Consider the following 18,249-nt stretch of genomic DNA (forward strand, 5'->3'; position numbering starts at 1 on the left):
TAACTTCTGCCATTTGTGCTGAGAGAGAATAATGCTGACAGACTGAAGAGTTATTAAGGGATCTGAAGTATGGAAAACACATTTAACAAAAGACGATCAAACAACAAATGCACCAGTGGTTCCAAATCAAATTTAAAATATCTTGAGGCTGGGCTGAAACTCGCAAGTGTCCGCGCACATACATGTCCTCTATCTCCAGAACCCCTGCTTGGTAAGGGCAAGGATAATGAACAATATCTCCTTCTCCTTTTGTCTGTGATGGAAAATCTATAAATCCTAAGAGATCAGCCATGAGGCAGTGGTAACAGTCGCTCCAAGCAACACTAACTGGGCCTCTGTCCTCAGGGATGAAGCAACAAAACAGAGCAAGTAAATGTGATTTAAAAAATAAATAAAATCCCCTCATATACAATTTTGCCTTGACATTTCTGTCACTTCTTTTGGTATCTTTTGCAATCGTGGCTTGACTTCTGTTGCACGTCTTTCCCCTCCTCCTCAGTTCAGTGTCTTAATCGGGGATCTGTTGCTTCACTGAGCTTCAAATGCTTAGATGACGTGAAACAGGTGCACACGAGTGTCTACCGACCTATCCAAATGAGCACTGAACACCTGCGACTTTAGAGCTATTAAGCACAATTTCTCATTTAACACCCCATATAGGTGCACAGAGCTGCAGCAGCTTGAGGAAGTGAAGGCAAAGAAATGATTTGTTTGGAAGAAACCGCACAGATGTAACGGACAGAAATGCTTTTCACCAGACTTTTTCACCTGCGACACACACACACACACACACACACACACACACACACACACATGCACTCATGTAATAAATAAATAAATAGAAATATTGTAATATCCTGCAACAGCCTGGGACAACAGACTCTGCCGGATCAAATTTTTTTCCAAGCATCACCGATATGACGGCGCACAAACCACGTGTTTACGTAATGGAAAGCCAATCTTTTACTTTAACCCCTCCTACTCGTCTATTTCTAACAAGAGGGTCCGACGCCAAAGAAAAATGATGCAAATGTTCTTATACAGGCGCACCGTACTTTTGGAGATGTCAGTGGCGTTGTGCTGAAACGGCTCGAGGAGAACACCTCACAAAGGGAGCAAACGCACACTCCAGGAATCACGGACACACACACACCAAGAACCCTGGCTTTAATAGAAACGTTGCAGCGTGGGGGCTCAAAGAAATGAAAACTGGGGTTGGTGCTGTCTGACCTCGCCAGGCAAGCAGGTTTGCAGGGGAAACGAACTGGACTTGATCCGGCAATGTGGTGTCTTGTTGGGGCTATCATTGCAGCAGTCTGTCCATAGGATGCATCCTCCCTTGGCTTTTGATGCTGTGCAGATCCACCCTCCTCTCCTCAGAGTGATGAACTAATAGGCAATGATTTTCTCCTCGGAAATCCACCGTGGTTTACTGTTTGCACGTTAGTTGTGTGTTTGTTTACTGGCGACCCGTCTCCTCCCGGTGCGACACATGCAATTTCCAGAGTATATTTTCTATTGTCGACTAGTTGAGGAGGCATTCTTTACACGCCAGAAGAAGAAAACACACCATTAGCACGAAGTGTGACAGACAGTGAATATTTTGTCACGTGAATGAAAGCGCACAGGACTTGGATATACCTATTTTTTTATGATACAATTGGTAGTCTTGCTCGGGAGAACTGATCCAATTGTGTTATTATGCAACCGCAAGGATCTCATCTATATCTGGGTGTTTAAGACACGGGATTGCTCTTCGCCCAAATCAATGTGGTTTCTTTGGAACATTTTCAGCAAAGGAACGCATATGCTGCAGTGTCTTTGTGGCAAGAGTCTTAAGAAAAACAAGAATCCAAGTGGTAAGCTCATCACCATTTATGCCTACTCCTCCGTTTCTCAGCGAACCGGCTTTATGCGTGCTTGTGTGCAGAGAGTTGAGTGTCTGCGTAATTCTGTTAATTTGGTCGTAACGATGATAGATCTGCAATCACATTTATGCAGCGAGTGGATCATGCAGAGGCTCCTGAAGGAGGGGAGGAGGGGGGAGACAACTTATTCTGTGCTGCTACTACATCGGCGAGCTCAGGTCTTTTTTTTATGAGGGGGGGCACAGCACAGAGACACACAAAGCCCCCCGCTGCATCACCACGGCACCATGATCTTCTAACTTTTTAAATAACGCTTGCTCCCCCCCCCTCTCTCTCTCACTCTCAGACACACACAGGGGCTCGATGGTATTTCAGAGGATCACATCCACGCACAGTTATTTATTTATTATTTCTTTTTTCTTTCTTTCTTTTTTCTGGACAACGTGATTCCCCCCTAACCAGATTATTCCATCCTCGGGTTGACTGCAGCAGTGCCCCCCCCCCCCACTCCTCTGCATCACCACTTCTCTATTAAATGAGCTATACTCGCTGTGTTTTCAGCGAAACAGCCGGAGGAGACAGACTATTCTTTCATGTCTGTCACTCTACTGATGCAGACCAATACTCATCATGCGGGCCCTGCGAAAGCGTGATTTTTACACGAGCACCTGAGTTGCTCTTATGTTGACGAAGCCAGGCAGCTGAGATGCCAGTAGGGCATGTAGAAAGAGACTGGGATCCGCTGCACCGAAGCAAATCCTGCACTTGAGCAGTCGACATCGTTTCGATTTAGATTGTGCACTTTTTTTCTGGTACAAAAAATAAATAAATAAATAAAAAATCAGTGCATAAGCCCTGAATTTAGGATCACAGTAACATCATATATATTTTTATATATCCTGCCAAAACAAATATAACAACGCAGAGGGCCAGTGTACCAGGAATGCTTATTTCAACAGGCTGTTGTAAAGCCCCAGGTAGACAGCATGTAGTGCGGGCTACTTGTTACCTCATGAAGCGGGTAGATGGGCTGAGTAGCAGCACAGTTTTTCGACACTGCAACTGCAGTATAGTAGATCATCACCATACTTTAGTGGGACAATCGCGCTTTGCAGACACTGCAGGAGTGATAACAAGACACTGTCTACTATCAATTACCAAGAAGAAGAAGTTATATTTTACAGCATTATGTCTCCACAAACCTAGCCAAGGTTTGTGTTGGTATAGCTCAAGATAGGGTGAAAACACAGTTAGCCTCAGTTTGTGCCTTCAGTTTGGCAATACGCATTTTTCTCATAGGCCCAGCTACAACAGCTAATTTGCAGGCATTACAAGATTTGCCAAAATCTGTCAAAAAATATAATAATAATAAACATCTTTGGAACTATTTTCTCATGCTACAAACTCCAAGCAGGAAAGTAGGATCAATTCTTGCTGTATTTATGTTGTTCTGAAATATAAATATTTGCTAATATTTGTTAATGCATGGACGCCATCCATTTATTTTACGTTATACTACATTATAATTGTTCTTACTCACATTTTTCCTGGCAAACAGGAAGATTATGTCACCACTGGCCATGGGCATAACCTGGGTATTTCCCCCCCCCCAAAACAAGGCAGAGTGTGACACTCTAAGTGGCTTTTACTTCGAAAAGATTTCTCTAAGCAATACTCATCTTCCATATTTCAGTATAAACAGTTGTTCTTGCATTAGAGGGAAGCTGTACAATATAAAGCCCTTTATAGTCAGTTAAAAATTTCTGGTGCTGATTAGACTAACTTATCTCTTCAGAGGTGCAGCGTTAGTTGGTGCTACATTTTAAATATGACAAATCAAAAGAACAAATTCTGCACCTCACTCGTTTGTAAACACTGGTTCAGTTCTGCCCCTGGTCCCCATCTTCTCTTTTAGTTTAAGGAAAGGAGTTGTAACTTGGAAAGACTTTTTAAAAATATGTTTTTTCGTGGTTAATGGAGTAGACATTTATTTTCCGTTCTCTAAGTGCTGTTATACAACCTCTGCATTTGAGTTTTGCTACTATCTACTTTTGATTAAATTAGAAAAAATAAGCTGTAACAAAGAGGTAAGACTTTAATAAAAGAACAACCAATAAACAGCAAATATGTACAACAATGTCTCAGTAGAATTGTATGTATATATATATAACTCTTACTAGCAAAAAATTACTAGCATAAAGGCTATACATTTTTTTATGTTCCTATTCCTTGCTGATCATATTAAAAGCATAATATTGCGTTACAGTGGGCTCTGGAGTGATAACTGACTTTGGTCAGTAGAAAAGCCACTGCGAGACAGTAAGTTGTGTTTAACGCAATTCATCCAGTCAATCAAAGCTAAGACTTTTCCCTGACCACAAAATGGTCAGGACATGTGCTACAGCAAGCGATAGGGCCAGTAGTTTACTGGGAAATGAAGTAATGAAGCACGCTGACATGTGTCAGTGGGGTGTAGCTGCTCATTGAATCCGCACTGCCAGGCAAATCACACACCTGACTTGTTTCAACTCCAAAGGTGTTTTAGAAATCCTCACACAAGTTGTTTAAGTGCCATAGTGGGACAGCGAGTCCTCTGCGTGGCCCTGTGTCAGCAAAGTGTTTCCTAAACTGTTCGCCAGGCCTGAGCTGCAAAGTCCTAGACTTAGTGCTACAGCTCTTTGGTTGTACTTTTAGTAACACAGCAGAATTGAGAGAACCGAGAAAGACCTAACTAAACAGACTGTATCACTATAGCTGCAGTTTTTGTTACCGTATTAACACCAGTCTTATAATTCACCGATTGTATTCAGTTTCTCTTTGCGCGCGCCCACACGCACACGCACACGCACACGCACGCACACACACACACACACACACACACACACACACCACACACACACACACACACACACACACACACACACACACACGCACACACACACACACACACACACACACAAAGGCTTAGTGACTGTACAGGACCAATTCATCTGGAGAGGTTTAAAGCAGAGTATGGATGGCACTTGATTTTATTCTAGCGTGGGTTAATAGTTCCCTATTAAAGGCAACATTTATTTTCTGTCACTGGGTGTGTGATAGCACAAAGTTACATGTGTGGAGAACTTGTCTTTAGGCCCTTGTAATCATGTACTAACTGGTTGTGAGCCCATTCACATAGGGTCTCCCCTTTTAAAAAATCTTTGAGTTCTGTGTGCATCCTCATTTTCCTTCACATTATCAAATTAAATTGCCCCTAAGCCTATAGGTCAGTGGCTTTGTATTCATTGGTCAGCTGTACTGATGTGCATGGATACATATGGAGTATTTCTTGAAGTAGACCACATTCTTTAGTGTTGAAAGAAGATGAGAGGAATCCAGCTCTCTTCACAGTGGTCCAGATCAGGTTATGATAAAACATAGTGCGGTTCTACATTCTGATGTAAGTGAAGGGTTGGGTTAAAGCTCCATAACACAACAGGATGAGTAACTTCCTTGTTGGATATGGCAGTTTGCCATCATGTAAAGCTACGCGTCCACTTTTAGCCCTTTTGCAAAACTGCCTTCGGGTAAAGTCACCAAGATTTTATACTCAGTGACCTGTTAACATTCTTCCAGTTGTGCCTCTGTTTTCCAGCAAGATTGTTGTTTCATGTGGTGGCTTGTCCTTAGGGTTGGTGGTCTGGTACAACTGCTACTGTGGATCTACTCTTAATGTTCACTCTTGTGTAACAGTACGGGTACATGTCTTTGAGTGAATGTACTTCATTAAGTAAATTAAAAGTGATGAAGCAGCTTAGTGGAAAGGATGTAGATATAGGACGTTTAACCCTGAGGCTTAAGTGGCAGTGACGGCTCTATAAATGCCCACACAGATGTCATTATAAAAGTTTGAGTGCCACTGAATGATGCACACATGATAAACGGTTTAATGAGGGTATTTGTAGTGTAGAGGGAAAAGTTATGTCATATGAACTGCGACAATCAATAAAGGCAATATGCGAGTGGCGCTCTTTGACATATCTTGGGCTGAAATGATTGAAATGTAGACGGTAAATAGGCGGGTTGTTGAAAGAGCAGAATTGCTCTGGGTGTGTGAAGTCAGTGGGTGGCTTCTTCAAAGTGGCACAGTGGCTCACTGACAGCAGAGTGACACTACAGGTGAGGTCACATGACACCCAGGCCTCCAGGTGATGTTGGCTCATAGCATGTGAAGTGAAACTTTTCTCTGTTATCTGTGACATAGTCAGAAAGCTGGACCTAAGACTCATAAAAGAAATCTTATGTACTTCTTTCTTTATTTAATTTAAAATTGAATTACTATAACAAAATAATTTTCCTGCAGAGATTGTTAAACTTCTCCTGGTTCTTTTCTATGATCTAAGATTATATTTATGAGCCAACCATGCTGACTATTAGAAGACTACAACCTTGTAGAGGTGCTTCGAACTGAGAAACGTTCATGAACTGAAGGAATGTGAGATATTTTAATGTAGAGGCTTTTAAACCACTGTGAATTTCAATTTACTGCGTCTCACATTACCTAAAATAATAAAAACCAAATAAGTGTCACTGTAATTAAACAAAAGGCAATTCTTTGGATGCTAGGAGCAATTCATTTGAAAATAAAAAAAAGCTTCTTTATTCACAAGAAGTGGCTACACACGTTTGATTTTTACAGATTTTATAGCAGATGCCCTTCCTGACAAAACTCCAAAAGGATTGTTTCTCCTCGAGTATGGAAGCAGGGATCTTCTGCCTGTTAGGAAAATGTGTAAACCACTACACTATGGAGCCACTAGCAATATATAAAGCAGGACTTTGCAAGTTCTACATTTATGTGCCAATAAATTCTACCTGACAGCTTCGTGAGTAGGCCTTTAATACCTTTTAAGATCAAGCGCTACCTGAATGTATTGTCTGCCATGTTACAGTAAGTTTATGAGTCTGTCTGTGAAACCCATACAAATGCAACTATACACTGTTGTTGTTACTGTCCTGCTGTTCGTTTGGTGTCAGTTTCGGGTGTCGGTGTCTCTTTTGCATGCAGTTCTTATCTCAGAGCAATTTATTGAAAAAAATGTACTGTTTCCCCCAAAAAATCACATTTTTTTGAGAATTTAAAAAGAGGGTCGATAATTATTTGTACGGTTAAAAGATACTTGTTCCATTTGTCTTACGTACTTGCGCTAGTTTAATTTGTGGTAACTAGGAAAATGCAGTGTAATTAAAGGGGACGGGCAAGATTCAAAGACAGACTCCTACAATTAGAGTAACAGCAGGGCTGGCTAAAAATAACTTCCTCCAACCACCGTTCCACGTTGCTAGGTTTCATACAGAAACATTTCTGTAAGTTTGTAAATGGCTAAACTGCAGTAGTTACACACACACACACCCTGAAAGATCACAGCAAAGATGTAAAGAAACAGGATTTACAGTTAAATATGTATCGCTTTTCGAATAACCTTCACACTGTTAAACTGACAGCATTTACTAAATCTTTTAAACTGTGTGTCACATTGATGAAACCTTTGTTTCTAAAAATATCTCAAGAGCATACATGTCCTTAGAATGGAAGTGAATATGCACAGAGGGGATAAACGTGTTTTGTTATTATTTGATAAAACCATTTGGATTCTTGGAGATTCTTGGTCAAGGACTGTTTTTCTTCTCATGACAGAACCCTGTGATTACTGCCATGCTTTGTTGTCATTTAGAAATAGACATGAAATTAGGTGTTGCTGCAGTTAATATGTCAAAGATCAACAAGACAAAAAAAAAATGAAATGAAATGAATGAAATAAATATATCATGTTTACCATTTACATCTAGTTAATAGTGTATCAGCGTGAATTTGTATTCAATTCAATTCTATTCTATTTATATAGCCCCAATTCACAACAACAGTTGGCTCAAAGCACTTTATTTTTTTAGAGAAAACCTCAACAATCAGACGACCCCTTATAAGCAAGCATTTGGCAACAGTGGTAAGGAAAAACTCCTTTTGAGAGGAACAAACCTCCGGCAGAACCAAGCTCAGGGAGGGATCCGCTAAACCACTTTATTCAGCGCTCAACTTAAAACATATACTGTTTTTAAGGATGGATCAAATATCAAATACCCTGTGAAAGTATTGCTTATAGGAATACACTCATAGATACACTATGGAAAAAACTACTGAGGCACACCTCTTAATCTTTCAAATCATGTGTTTTCAGTTTCATTGTTACAGGTGTATAAAAGCAAGAACCTAGCCATCCAGACTGGCTTTACAAATATTTGTAAAGAGAATGGGTCATTCTACAGAGTTCATTGAATTCAAATGTGGTGCAACCCTGGCGATTTGTCACTTTCCTCCTAGATAGTCCACCATCCACTGTAAGTTGTGTTATTGCAAAGTGGCAGTGTATAGGATGTGCCACTGCAAGGACAACATGGAAAAGCCAAGAATAATATGGTATAAAAATAAGTTAATTAAATATAATTTATGTTGGGAAAATAAATGAGTATTTGCTGATGTTGTCCTGCTTATTTTTCCAATGTCATAGGTTTCCTTTTATTGTATTGTAAATTGTTTAAAAAAAAATGAAAACAGCAAACAAAGAAAGCTAGTCATTAGCAACTAGCTAACTAGCTAGCTAACTAGCAGCTAGAAAGACGGATATTTCCTCGAGGAATTAGTGGAGATCAACCCAGAGATATAAATATATGAGCAAAGTGAGGATAGCAGTAGCATTTGAGATCTTGTGTTTGACCTTACCTGCCTGATCTTTAAATTTAAGTTGACAAAAATGATCCATTGTCTGTCAGCTAATCAGCTAATGTCTGTTAAATATCTCACTCATTTTTAGATTAGATAATATCACAATGGAATTATTACTCCTTTTTTTAATATAGGCAAAGCATGAGATGGTTTTGTGTCTAGCTAATAGTATTAGGCTTTGCTTTCTGTACCTTGCATTTTAAGCCATTAGAGGTAATATTGCCCTTTTTGAATAAATCTGCTTTAAAAGGTTATATCTGTCTTTTGTTAATGGTGTAGTGCTTCTTTCATTTTCAAATAAACATCCCAAGAGTCAAGAGAGTCAACTGTATAAAGCACAATGAATATTTAAATGCCAAATAAATATGCTCAGGATGGGTTGCAGGTAAACTGTGAGCGAGAAGTGACAATTAGTTGATTGCTTTGTAATCTGAGTCATAGATACAGTTAGCTACCTGTGGTGTGAAATGTTGCTGTGAGGAATATGTGGCTAAATGTGAATTACAGTTTGATTACCATGGATGATGTCAGTTAAGCAAAATTAGACAGCTTTGTGATGAAGTGTTCTTCTTTTTTTTTATTTTATTAGGCTGTCAACATGCAATATAAATAAGCATAACCAACACAATGACAACAAGAAAAGACGACTGGAAACAAATGCTCACAATCATTTCCCAATTCTTTTTCCCACACTTTCTGACAGAAACTACACTGTCATTCTTTTGAGGTATTTATGATACAGAGTGGTGAAATTGTCAGTTGTGCATGTGTACTGACGTGGACTTGTCAGATTTGAAGAAATAACTTTAGAGAGTGTAAGAAATTGTTCCTCAGTTGTCAGTTTTATGAACTTCTTTATTTTCAATCAGTTCGTTTTTGAGTCCCTTGAAGTCATTGAAATTTCTGTTTAGGTTATCAGTAATAACATAGGCTGACAATCATAGTAATCACAAGAGACCCATTAAATGAAATTAGAGTATAATTACTTTATGATGAGTCGTGACAGTACCATATATGGATGACAAATGGCACTTTCCAAACAAAAAAAGACACTGTGCTCACTTTGTTAGATGATATTGCCTGCAAAGGTTGCATGACTTCATCTATTATTTTAAAACGTCAAACCGAGCATCTCGGTATTGCCGTCTTATTGTTGTTGCTTAGCAAGCTGCATCTGTAAATTTATTGATATACTAAACTGGGTGAAAACTTTGATTAATGAAAAATGACTGAAAACAAAATGTTCTCACTGGGGAAACTGAACAGGTCTAGAGACCAGTTAGTGACCACCTGGAAACCATTGTTAATGAACAACAAATGCATGTTCCCTGATCAGTTGCGAGTGGCTGCTTCAGGTCTCTGCCAGTTGCTATGAAATCAGTTGCTAAAGACCAATTCAATCAGGCCTATGAACTGGTCTGTGACACATGGCGACTGGTCGCTATGGAATATATGTGTAAATTCCACAAGCAGTTGCAAGTGGTTGCTGGAGGTTTCTGACAGTTGCTGCAATGAAATCAACAGATTCTGACTTGTCTGCAAACACTAGCAAACTACTCTCTGAGGGGTAGTGAGAGTGAGTGAAAAGTGTGAAGCAATGCCTCTTTTGAGATGTTTAGGTTACAGTGATGAGGCAGACAGTGATCTCCACCAACAACATTCTCCAACTTCCAGCAACCACTTGCTAACTTGACGGGGAATACATATTTTTTCTTTGCAACTGCTGGTTCTTACTAACAGGTCTTTAGACCAGTGTGACCGAGGCCTTAGATACTGCTGAAGCCAGAATAAGACAAAGCGGCACCCATGAGTTCCTCAGAGTGACCGAGCCCCCACTATTGCATGACATCAACGCACAATTTCAAAACATGAGTTTTAAAAAATACCTCACAAAAGGGAAAATTGGAGTAAAAGAATTTTATTTTGCACCAGGATGGTAGCATCTGTTTTTGTTTCCTAACACAAGAGCCTTTTTAATTGAAGTCGATTTAAAAATTACAGGAAGTCTGCTTTGAGTAACATTTTTTGAGCTAATTAAGCTAATGTAAGCTTCACGTTGATTGAAAACCCTGTCTCCTGCTGATTTATGAATGTCTGCTCTAGTGAGCTCAATAAAACCTGAATACTGAAAGAAACCTTGAGTGTTCACTTGGCAGTTACAGATATCCTCCTAAAACACTAAAAGCTGCATGTTTATGGGAAAAATGTCAAAGTCTTTACTTGATGAGCCATACTAATATATAGAAATGTCATTTTTCTGGTACTAAAGCATGAATATAGGTAGTACTTAGACTTCCCCATCTGCTTTTAACTGGTTAACCCAAAAACTAATGTAATTAGTCAAAGATATGCCTGTGGCTTCGGAGGTAAGCTAGATTAGTTAGCTGAATTTTGCACCTCTGCTCTTGTATGCTTTGTTTTGGCAGCCTGAGAAAAGATACTGTCTTTACTGATGCCTGCCATGTCTAATCACGATGCCTAAGAGCTGACTGGAAAATTCACCATGAGGGGTTTAATGTATTCAGTGTAAAAACAAAAAAGAAAAATGGTTCTGTTTTTTTAATGGAGTGGTATAATTTAAAATCCTACACGAAAGACCCATCTGCATGTTTGTAGAGCAAGAAAACCTCTCTGCACGCACACAAAGGGCTTCTGGCTGCTTCTTGGCCCTGTCACTGCACCTTTTGGAGGTAACCTTAAACTGTAAATGCTTTTCAGCATCCATCACATTTGACAATGATCCTGTTTGAAATTTAAAGACACAGCTTCAAGTTTACATATCTTAAGATTACCATGTAAAAGATTCATTTCAAGGACGTTTCTCTCGCCTCAGTGTTTAATGGTTTTGTAGAGGAGTCCTGAAATAGCTTTCTCAAGAATACCAGAACATTGAAATACATGCCGTAATCATTGGTATAACAGGACGTCATGGATGTGAACTAAGATTTATGTTATGTCCCTAGTGTATGTCAGACAAACTTGGAAACCTGCTCCCTGCTTACATTTCCGCCAGGATATGGGGCGTCTGTGTCAATCATTTGCTTTAACTTTGTGAAACCACAGATTTGAATTGGAGAAAAATGAGAGTGAAGCAATAGGGGCATTGTTACTCCTATTTCTAAATGATACTGCATCTCACCCCTCCCTACGCTGGCTTTTTACTCCATCTTCCAGTGAGGTCGTTCATAATAACAGATTTCACAGCTGAACTCGTTTGGAGAGACCGCAACCCCTCTCTAACAAAAATGAAAGCAAGGTCTGTCCCTTTCTCAAGTACATGACACATCTCAACACTCGCTGCTTGCATGATCCCAGATTATTGGGCATGTGATAGGCTGATATCTGTCTTTCGTGAGGCTGCTGAGCTTTTTGTCTGTGATGATGCACTGCACTCTGATAGTGAGAAAGAGAGATGGAGAGCAGTTGAGAGTTAGACAATGAAATTATTGATTTGTGGGATCAGAGGTTTGAACGGTTTTACAGCAGAGCTGACACGGATGCAAAATGACTTTTGAAATTTGCCGTCATTATAAAAATGTATTGTGAAGTGCTGGAAATACTCTGGGTACAATCGATGTGGAGTGGAGGAGGAGAACAGTTTTAACAGGTGTGTGGAGGGCTTTTGTCTTCGAGCTCAGCATTTGCATCAATACCTGTGGCAGCATAATGTAGTCGGGACTGTCAACAGGTGAAAACATCTGAATAATCTGCACTGATTCAATGCTTTTACAACCAATGCACTATGTCCATGCGCCATGAAGAGTTATTTCCATGTTGTCTTTAAACACTATTACAAGAGCTTCTCTGTATTCATTGACACTCACACCAACTGAACTCTTAAATAACTCACTCACCCACTGACATTTGGTCTTTAGAGTGAAAGCTGACATGATTACAGTGGAGATGTATTTAATGAGAGTATGTAATGTTTCCCGAAAGGAACCCCAGAGAGCTATAATTTCAGTCTTATATGTCAACACAACACATCAGAGCCAACTACAAAGATACGATTGTCTAAATAAGAGGTCCTAAATGGTCACCAGAAGGGAAAAAAGCTCTGCTGTAAAGACAGGGTCTATTGATTAAAGCACATGAGAAAAAGAGCAGATCAATTTAGACTAATTGCCTCTCACGTTTCACTGTAAAATTGGATAAATTGGCTTTGATTAATTTAAATGATGAAAAACCGAACCCTTAAAAAATACACTTAAATCTAAACTCAGAAATTACGTCTTTGATGGATGAATGAATGAATGAATGATACAATAGCATACAGAACATGAACAGTGACCAAGAGTCATTAATTGCAAAGATTTGAGTCTGTCTGATATCACTCTGTGCGCCCAAATAGGAATACAGGCATTCCAGAGTTATCCTGACTAAATTTCCCTCAGTGGGATGGGACAGAAAGGTTTTCCCTAAATGATGAACAAGGATACTGATGCTAGAATAATTCAGGCGTGAAGAATTACTTCATGCTTGATTGGACTTGATTGAAATACAAAATAAAAAATGTGGGAAAAAAATACTATGGCAAATGAAATATATCCAAGAAACAACAAACAGGCACAGTTTGCTGTTCGCTTCGCTGACAGACACGCTGCATTAAATTGTGGGAATCAAAACAAAACAATGGGGGTAATGGTACAAGAGTACAATAAGAAAAGATTTGGCTTCACTTTTATTTTTAGTAATATGCTAACATAATCTGATGATGATGCCTTCCTATTTTTCCTGAAAACCAGCAGCAGCTGAGGGGTTAAAGGCTGTGCGAAGTGAGTCCATTTATTAGTAGTAATTTTGTTTCTAGGCCATCATCTAGGAGCGGGAAATGATACAGTCATATTAGCATGTTGCTGATGCTGTACAGCAAGAAGGTTGGGTCATGTTCCCTGTGGCTCTTATGACAGAAATGTAGCATCTTCAACCTTTATCAAAAACGCCAGACTCAACATGCTGAGGTGCATGATGTGCGTTTGTGTTACTGAACCACCATTTGTGTTATTACAAATCATACAGCCAAAGGCACACGGCTTAAGTGATGGCTCGCTGTTGTTCTGGGCTACAGCAATGAGGACTGTTGGAGAGAAACACAGAGCCAGTTCAGCTGGGCCTGCTTCTTTCCTGTGCTGAAAGTACATTTTACTGATTTGATTATGATTGATTGCTGATATGATTTCATGACTCACCGCTGGCCTGTAGCTCATTTATTACTGTTGTCCATCATCTGACTGTGGTCTTTACTTAGCAGGATGCACTTACGTCTCTCTCTCTGTCATTATCTCTGTTGCAACAGTGTGTTTTCAGTGTACGGTGAATTTGTAATTGCGAAAAGCTCTTTATAAGGCAGCTGATGTGGTGGTTACCTCACAGCAAGAAGGTCACGATCCGCTGGCCCCTCTGTGTGGAGTTTGCATGTTCTGCCTGCCTGTCTGGGTTCTCTTTGGTTACTCTGATTTCCTTTGCCATCTAAAGGCATGCATGATAACCCCCTGTCACACAAAGGCCTAGATACCGGCATCCACAGGTCACTAGGGTAAAATGTGTATTACTTTACTATATGGCAAATGGTTGATGGAGGTTAGTGGTAGTCATTAGATGAAAACAGGTATGTGATGCTGCACTGAAAATGTTCTTTTGATCGCTTTGGTTACTAGTAAATTGCCGTGGTCACCTGTAGTTTGCAAACAAGATTGCGACATGTCTGCAAACACTCACACAAACTACTCCACAAACAATTTGAAATATGTTCAAATACTTTGAAACTGAATGTTCTCCATTTCTGGTGTGTATCACAAGTTTTCAAGCTTCACCACCACTTGACAAATAGTTTGCAAGTTTTAGCAGACGTCTCACTGCCCACCATGTAGACAATTCAAGACTATGGTAGAAATCACAAAGAGGCTTTTGGTGCAACTCCTCCTTTGTGACCAGTTTTACTTAGCAACTGCCATCAACCTCCATTAAATACTAGCTGGTTAAAGATTTGCACACTTTTCCCTAGTGACACAGGATTGCCAGGGGGGTTGTTGACCTACATGACAGAGACGATAGGTTAATTAGTGATTCTAATTTGACCATAGGTGCGTATCTTGGTGTTAGCCCTGCCATAAAGTGATAACCTGTCCACTCTCACCCAGTGGAAGCTAAGATAGGGCTCCAGTATGGTTCTGTGTTGGTCCGACGCACAGCCTACGGACAGCTTTGCAGACTATCTTCTACATGTTGTAGCTGTTTACTGCCTGTGGGCTACTCTTACTTTTGCTGTTGTTGGTCATTGCCAGACAGAATAGAGCAAAGTTATAACATACTAAGAAATGACATGGATCTTGGTGTTAAAAACAATGAAAAGAGTCAGCTGCTCATGTTTTCTTGCTGGCTTTCTTCCTGGCTGTAACCTGCTCTCACATACTGTGTTTTGCTTCTTCCATGGCTATGGTAGTTCCCCCCCCCCCCCCCCCCCCCCCCCGACTAAACACAGAGTTTTGTTTTGGAGTGTGTCATTCTTGATACTTACAGTTTATTTCAGTAGACAACTCAGGGACCTATTCCTTTCAGGCTTCACTGTGCTTCTACTTCTGCCAGGTTTCACTCAGTAGCCAGATTGTGGTCACTCAGTTTTTCAGCCGTTTCTGGTGTCTCGTGGTGCCCAGATAACTGCCTACTCTGTATCGTCTGTTCAAAGTTCAGTGCAGGTTTTGTCATAGCTGTTCAAAGTTTTCTCTTTGGACAGAATTCAGTTTGTCCAGATTTTGACAAGTCTTATGTCCATGGTGTGCAATGTTTGCTATATTTTGGGGACCCTTAATTATGATTTCTCGCTCTTTCACTGTGTCCGTTGATGGACAAGGGTTTCACGATTTTCCAACAAAATAGTGTAATGTTGCAATGATTTCATCTGGAGGTGATTTATTACCACCTGTTTAATTCTTCAGCATTCTGGCCACAGCAAAGAAAACTACAGTTTTTTTAATAAAGGAAAATTGCCATGGTTTGAATCGTGCTGCGAGCAAAGACTTTTTGGCACTTTACTGTTTTCTACTCAGTAATAATCTCATCTGGCCTGAAAGTACCTGATTGGCTAGACTTTCTAAAGCCTCCAAGTAGAGTCCAGCAGGGTTGCAAGAGTATTTTTTCCCTCTCTGACCAAATGAATTACAATACACTTAAAGGTTGTTATAAATTTTTGGTTCAGCATGTTGCCTACTCCAGTTTGAAGAGGTATTTATTATAATGGAAATATTAAAAAGTTTGACTTGGCTAAGCTTTTTCCAGTTCACAATGCCGGGTAATTAACTGTTGTTCTCAGTGCCCATTTCCGAGAAACTGAGCCTCATGACCAGCTGGTTGAGGGGACTTTTCTCTATCTTCTTGTTGATATAGAGCTTTTTAACAGTAGGAGTTTGGGCTTGCCGGCTTTAATTCGTTCATGGAATTTGATTAAAATGAAGCTGGCCTAATTAGGCGATCATCCATTGTTTGTTGTATTTCTTTGTACTCAGACGATGTCCTTAGAAATTCTAGTGTGCAGTGTTTAGCTGGGTTTCATGCATGTTTTCACAAGCATATAAAAGTTCTCCTGGGTTTTGAGTCTTTTGGAAAAGGCACCTAACAAAAATGCCATTTTTCCTTTCTCTTCTATCATTGAGTCTTCTTGTCAGTTTCACACACACGTGTACGTTCCACATTCATCCATCACTCCTCTCCCTCAGCACAAGGGTCTGTTCCTGGCAGTGCTGGAGGTTGTGTGGTGGCTGTGGTATGCTGTGTAGATTTTTGCTGCAGTGCAGTAGGCAGTATTGTACTGCTGCTGCTTTCTCTCTCCTGCTCTTCTGCTCTCTCTCTAGCTCTCTCGCTCTCTATTTGTTTTTGTGTACATAGTTTGGGATCAATGTTACACTTCCCAACACTTTCCCTGCAATTTTTAAAATCAAATCTCTAAAAAATAAAAATAAGCACACACACAAAATTAAAGACATGCAAGCAAACAAACAAACAAAAAACAAAACAAAATGGCATTTGCTTCAAAGCTTCCATCATATTTATTGTAAATAATGCCTTTTTTCTGGACACTTACATAGGTTTGTCAACATTTTTGTGATGGAAGTTCTTATTCTAGGTGTCATTTCCACCTCTTTCACATCCCTGTCTCGAAGTTCACTTCCCACAGTTTTAGGTGGGTCCCCCCTGTGGCTGTTGTCCTTTATTCAGACACAAAGCGAGAAAGGGAGAGAGAGCGAGAGATGATGACAGTGACTAAGTAACCTGTTTGTGGCGGTGAGTGCACGGCTCTTTGCACAGAAAGGCCAGTTGTTTTCTGTTATACACACTAGGCTAGAGACAGGGAAGCACTCAGATTCAGTATGTCAGATAGCAGAAGTGGAAACACACAAAGAAAATATAGCTAAGCTTGGCAGCCATAAAACTTGTTTTGTTTCTGTGGACGTGAACACTTTTTGTTTGGTGACTCAGTGATAGGTCTTGCTTTCTGTCACATGCAGTAGAGACTGTGTCACCAACACCATTTAGCCATGACATGACGGAGCTAGGCATTTCTGGTTACCTAAGAAGGTGTCAGCGCTATCTGTGGGATATGGCTATCTGCATGTTGGAAGGTTCTGGTGGGAAGATGTTGGCAGGGTCTTTACGAGTGGGTGACAGGCAAGATATGCACGTGTGTATATGTGTGAGAAGGTGGCCATGCTTATGTGACTGGGTTAAAAGGTTGTGCCAAGCACTGGAGGACATCAGGAGGAGTGTGAGAACCTGAGCAACAGTTCAAGGCATGCATCTTTATTTCAAATGTTATGACATTTATTGCTAAAATACAGTGAGAAAAAAACATCAAGTTAGCTGGCCTTTGGAGCAATGGAGGCAACATCTTTTGCTAAGATTGTGGAGCAGCATGTTCGCAAGGCACTAAAGGCTGAAGCAGTGCATGGTGAGTCCAAGCATGGAGGCTGGTGATGCGGGATGAGAATGTTGACATAGTGACACAAGTATTGCACAGGTATGCCTTTTTCCTGTAATGGATTGGTAATGTCAGGGATGGAGCAGTTCCTTTAATCCACAACCAGTTTCTTTAATGGGACACAGTAAAGTAAACTCAGCATGAGTATCCTGATTGGCAGTATGACTGACGTAAATAGTTTCTTGTTTAATATGTGAACTGTTATCAATGCAGGCTCCTTCTACATTAATAAAACTCATCACTGCATTGCAGATGATCAAACCTGAAGGTCACACATTGTAGTTTCTGTGTGCTTGAGAGTTTGTTTGCATGTTCACTCTCTGGACTCTTTTTATACAGCACCATGCCAAAGAGGAGGAGGTAATTTCATTAGGTGTATATATATATATATATATATATATATATATATATATATATATATATATATACACTGCTTCTGGAGATTATTTTGTATTATTGGTCTTGCATAAAATATAAAGCATTTTCAAGGCGAAGTAAGGAAGCCAAGTACAGTGATGCATGGCTGTGGATCTACAACATGCCAAATTTGACCCTTCTCTTCTCCTCTCTTCTCTTTTCTTCTCTTCTCTTCTCTTGAGCAGAGGAAAGTGAATGTTGTCTGTCAGCTATGTTCTCACGTGTTTATACAC

General features: G+C 40.0%; 1 protein-coding gene across 2 annotated transcripts in view; it reads left to right on the forward strand.

Moving 5' to 3' along the window:
- The first annotated feature begins 944 nt into the window (after positions 1 to 944).
- fgf14 (fibroblast growth factor 14) overlaps positions 945 to 18,249 on the forward strand; it is a 119,660-nt gene continuing 102,355 nt past the window's right edge. The window contains exon 1 of one of the 2 annotated variants that reach the window (XM_085134970.1): positions 945 to 1,859. In XM_085134970.1, the coding sequence (XP_084991096.1) occupies positions 1,652 to 1,859 (208 nt within the window). In that variant the 5' untranslated portion in view covers positions 945 to 1,651. The other variant, XM_085134972.1, reaches the window with a different exon arrangement.

Source organism: Neolamprologus multifasciatus, chromosome 16 (genome assembly GCF_963576455.1).
Source record: "Neolamprologus multifasciatus chromosome 16, fNeoMul1.2, whole genome shotgun sequence".
Lineage (NCBI taxonomy): Eukaryota > Metazoa > Chordata > Actinopteri > Cichliformes > Cichlidae > Neolamprologus > Neolamprologus multifasciatus.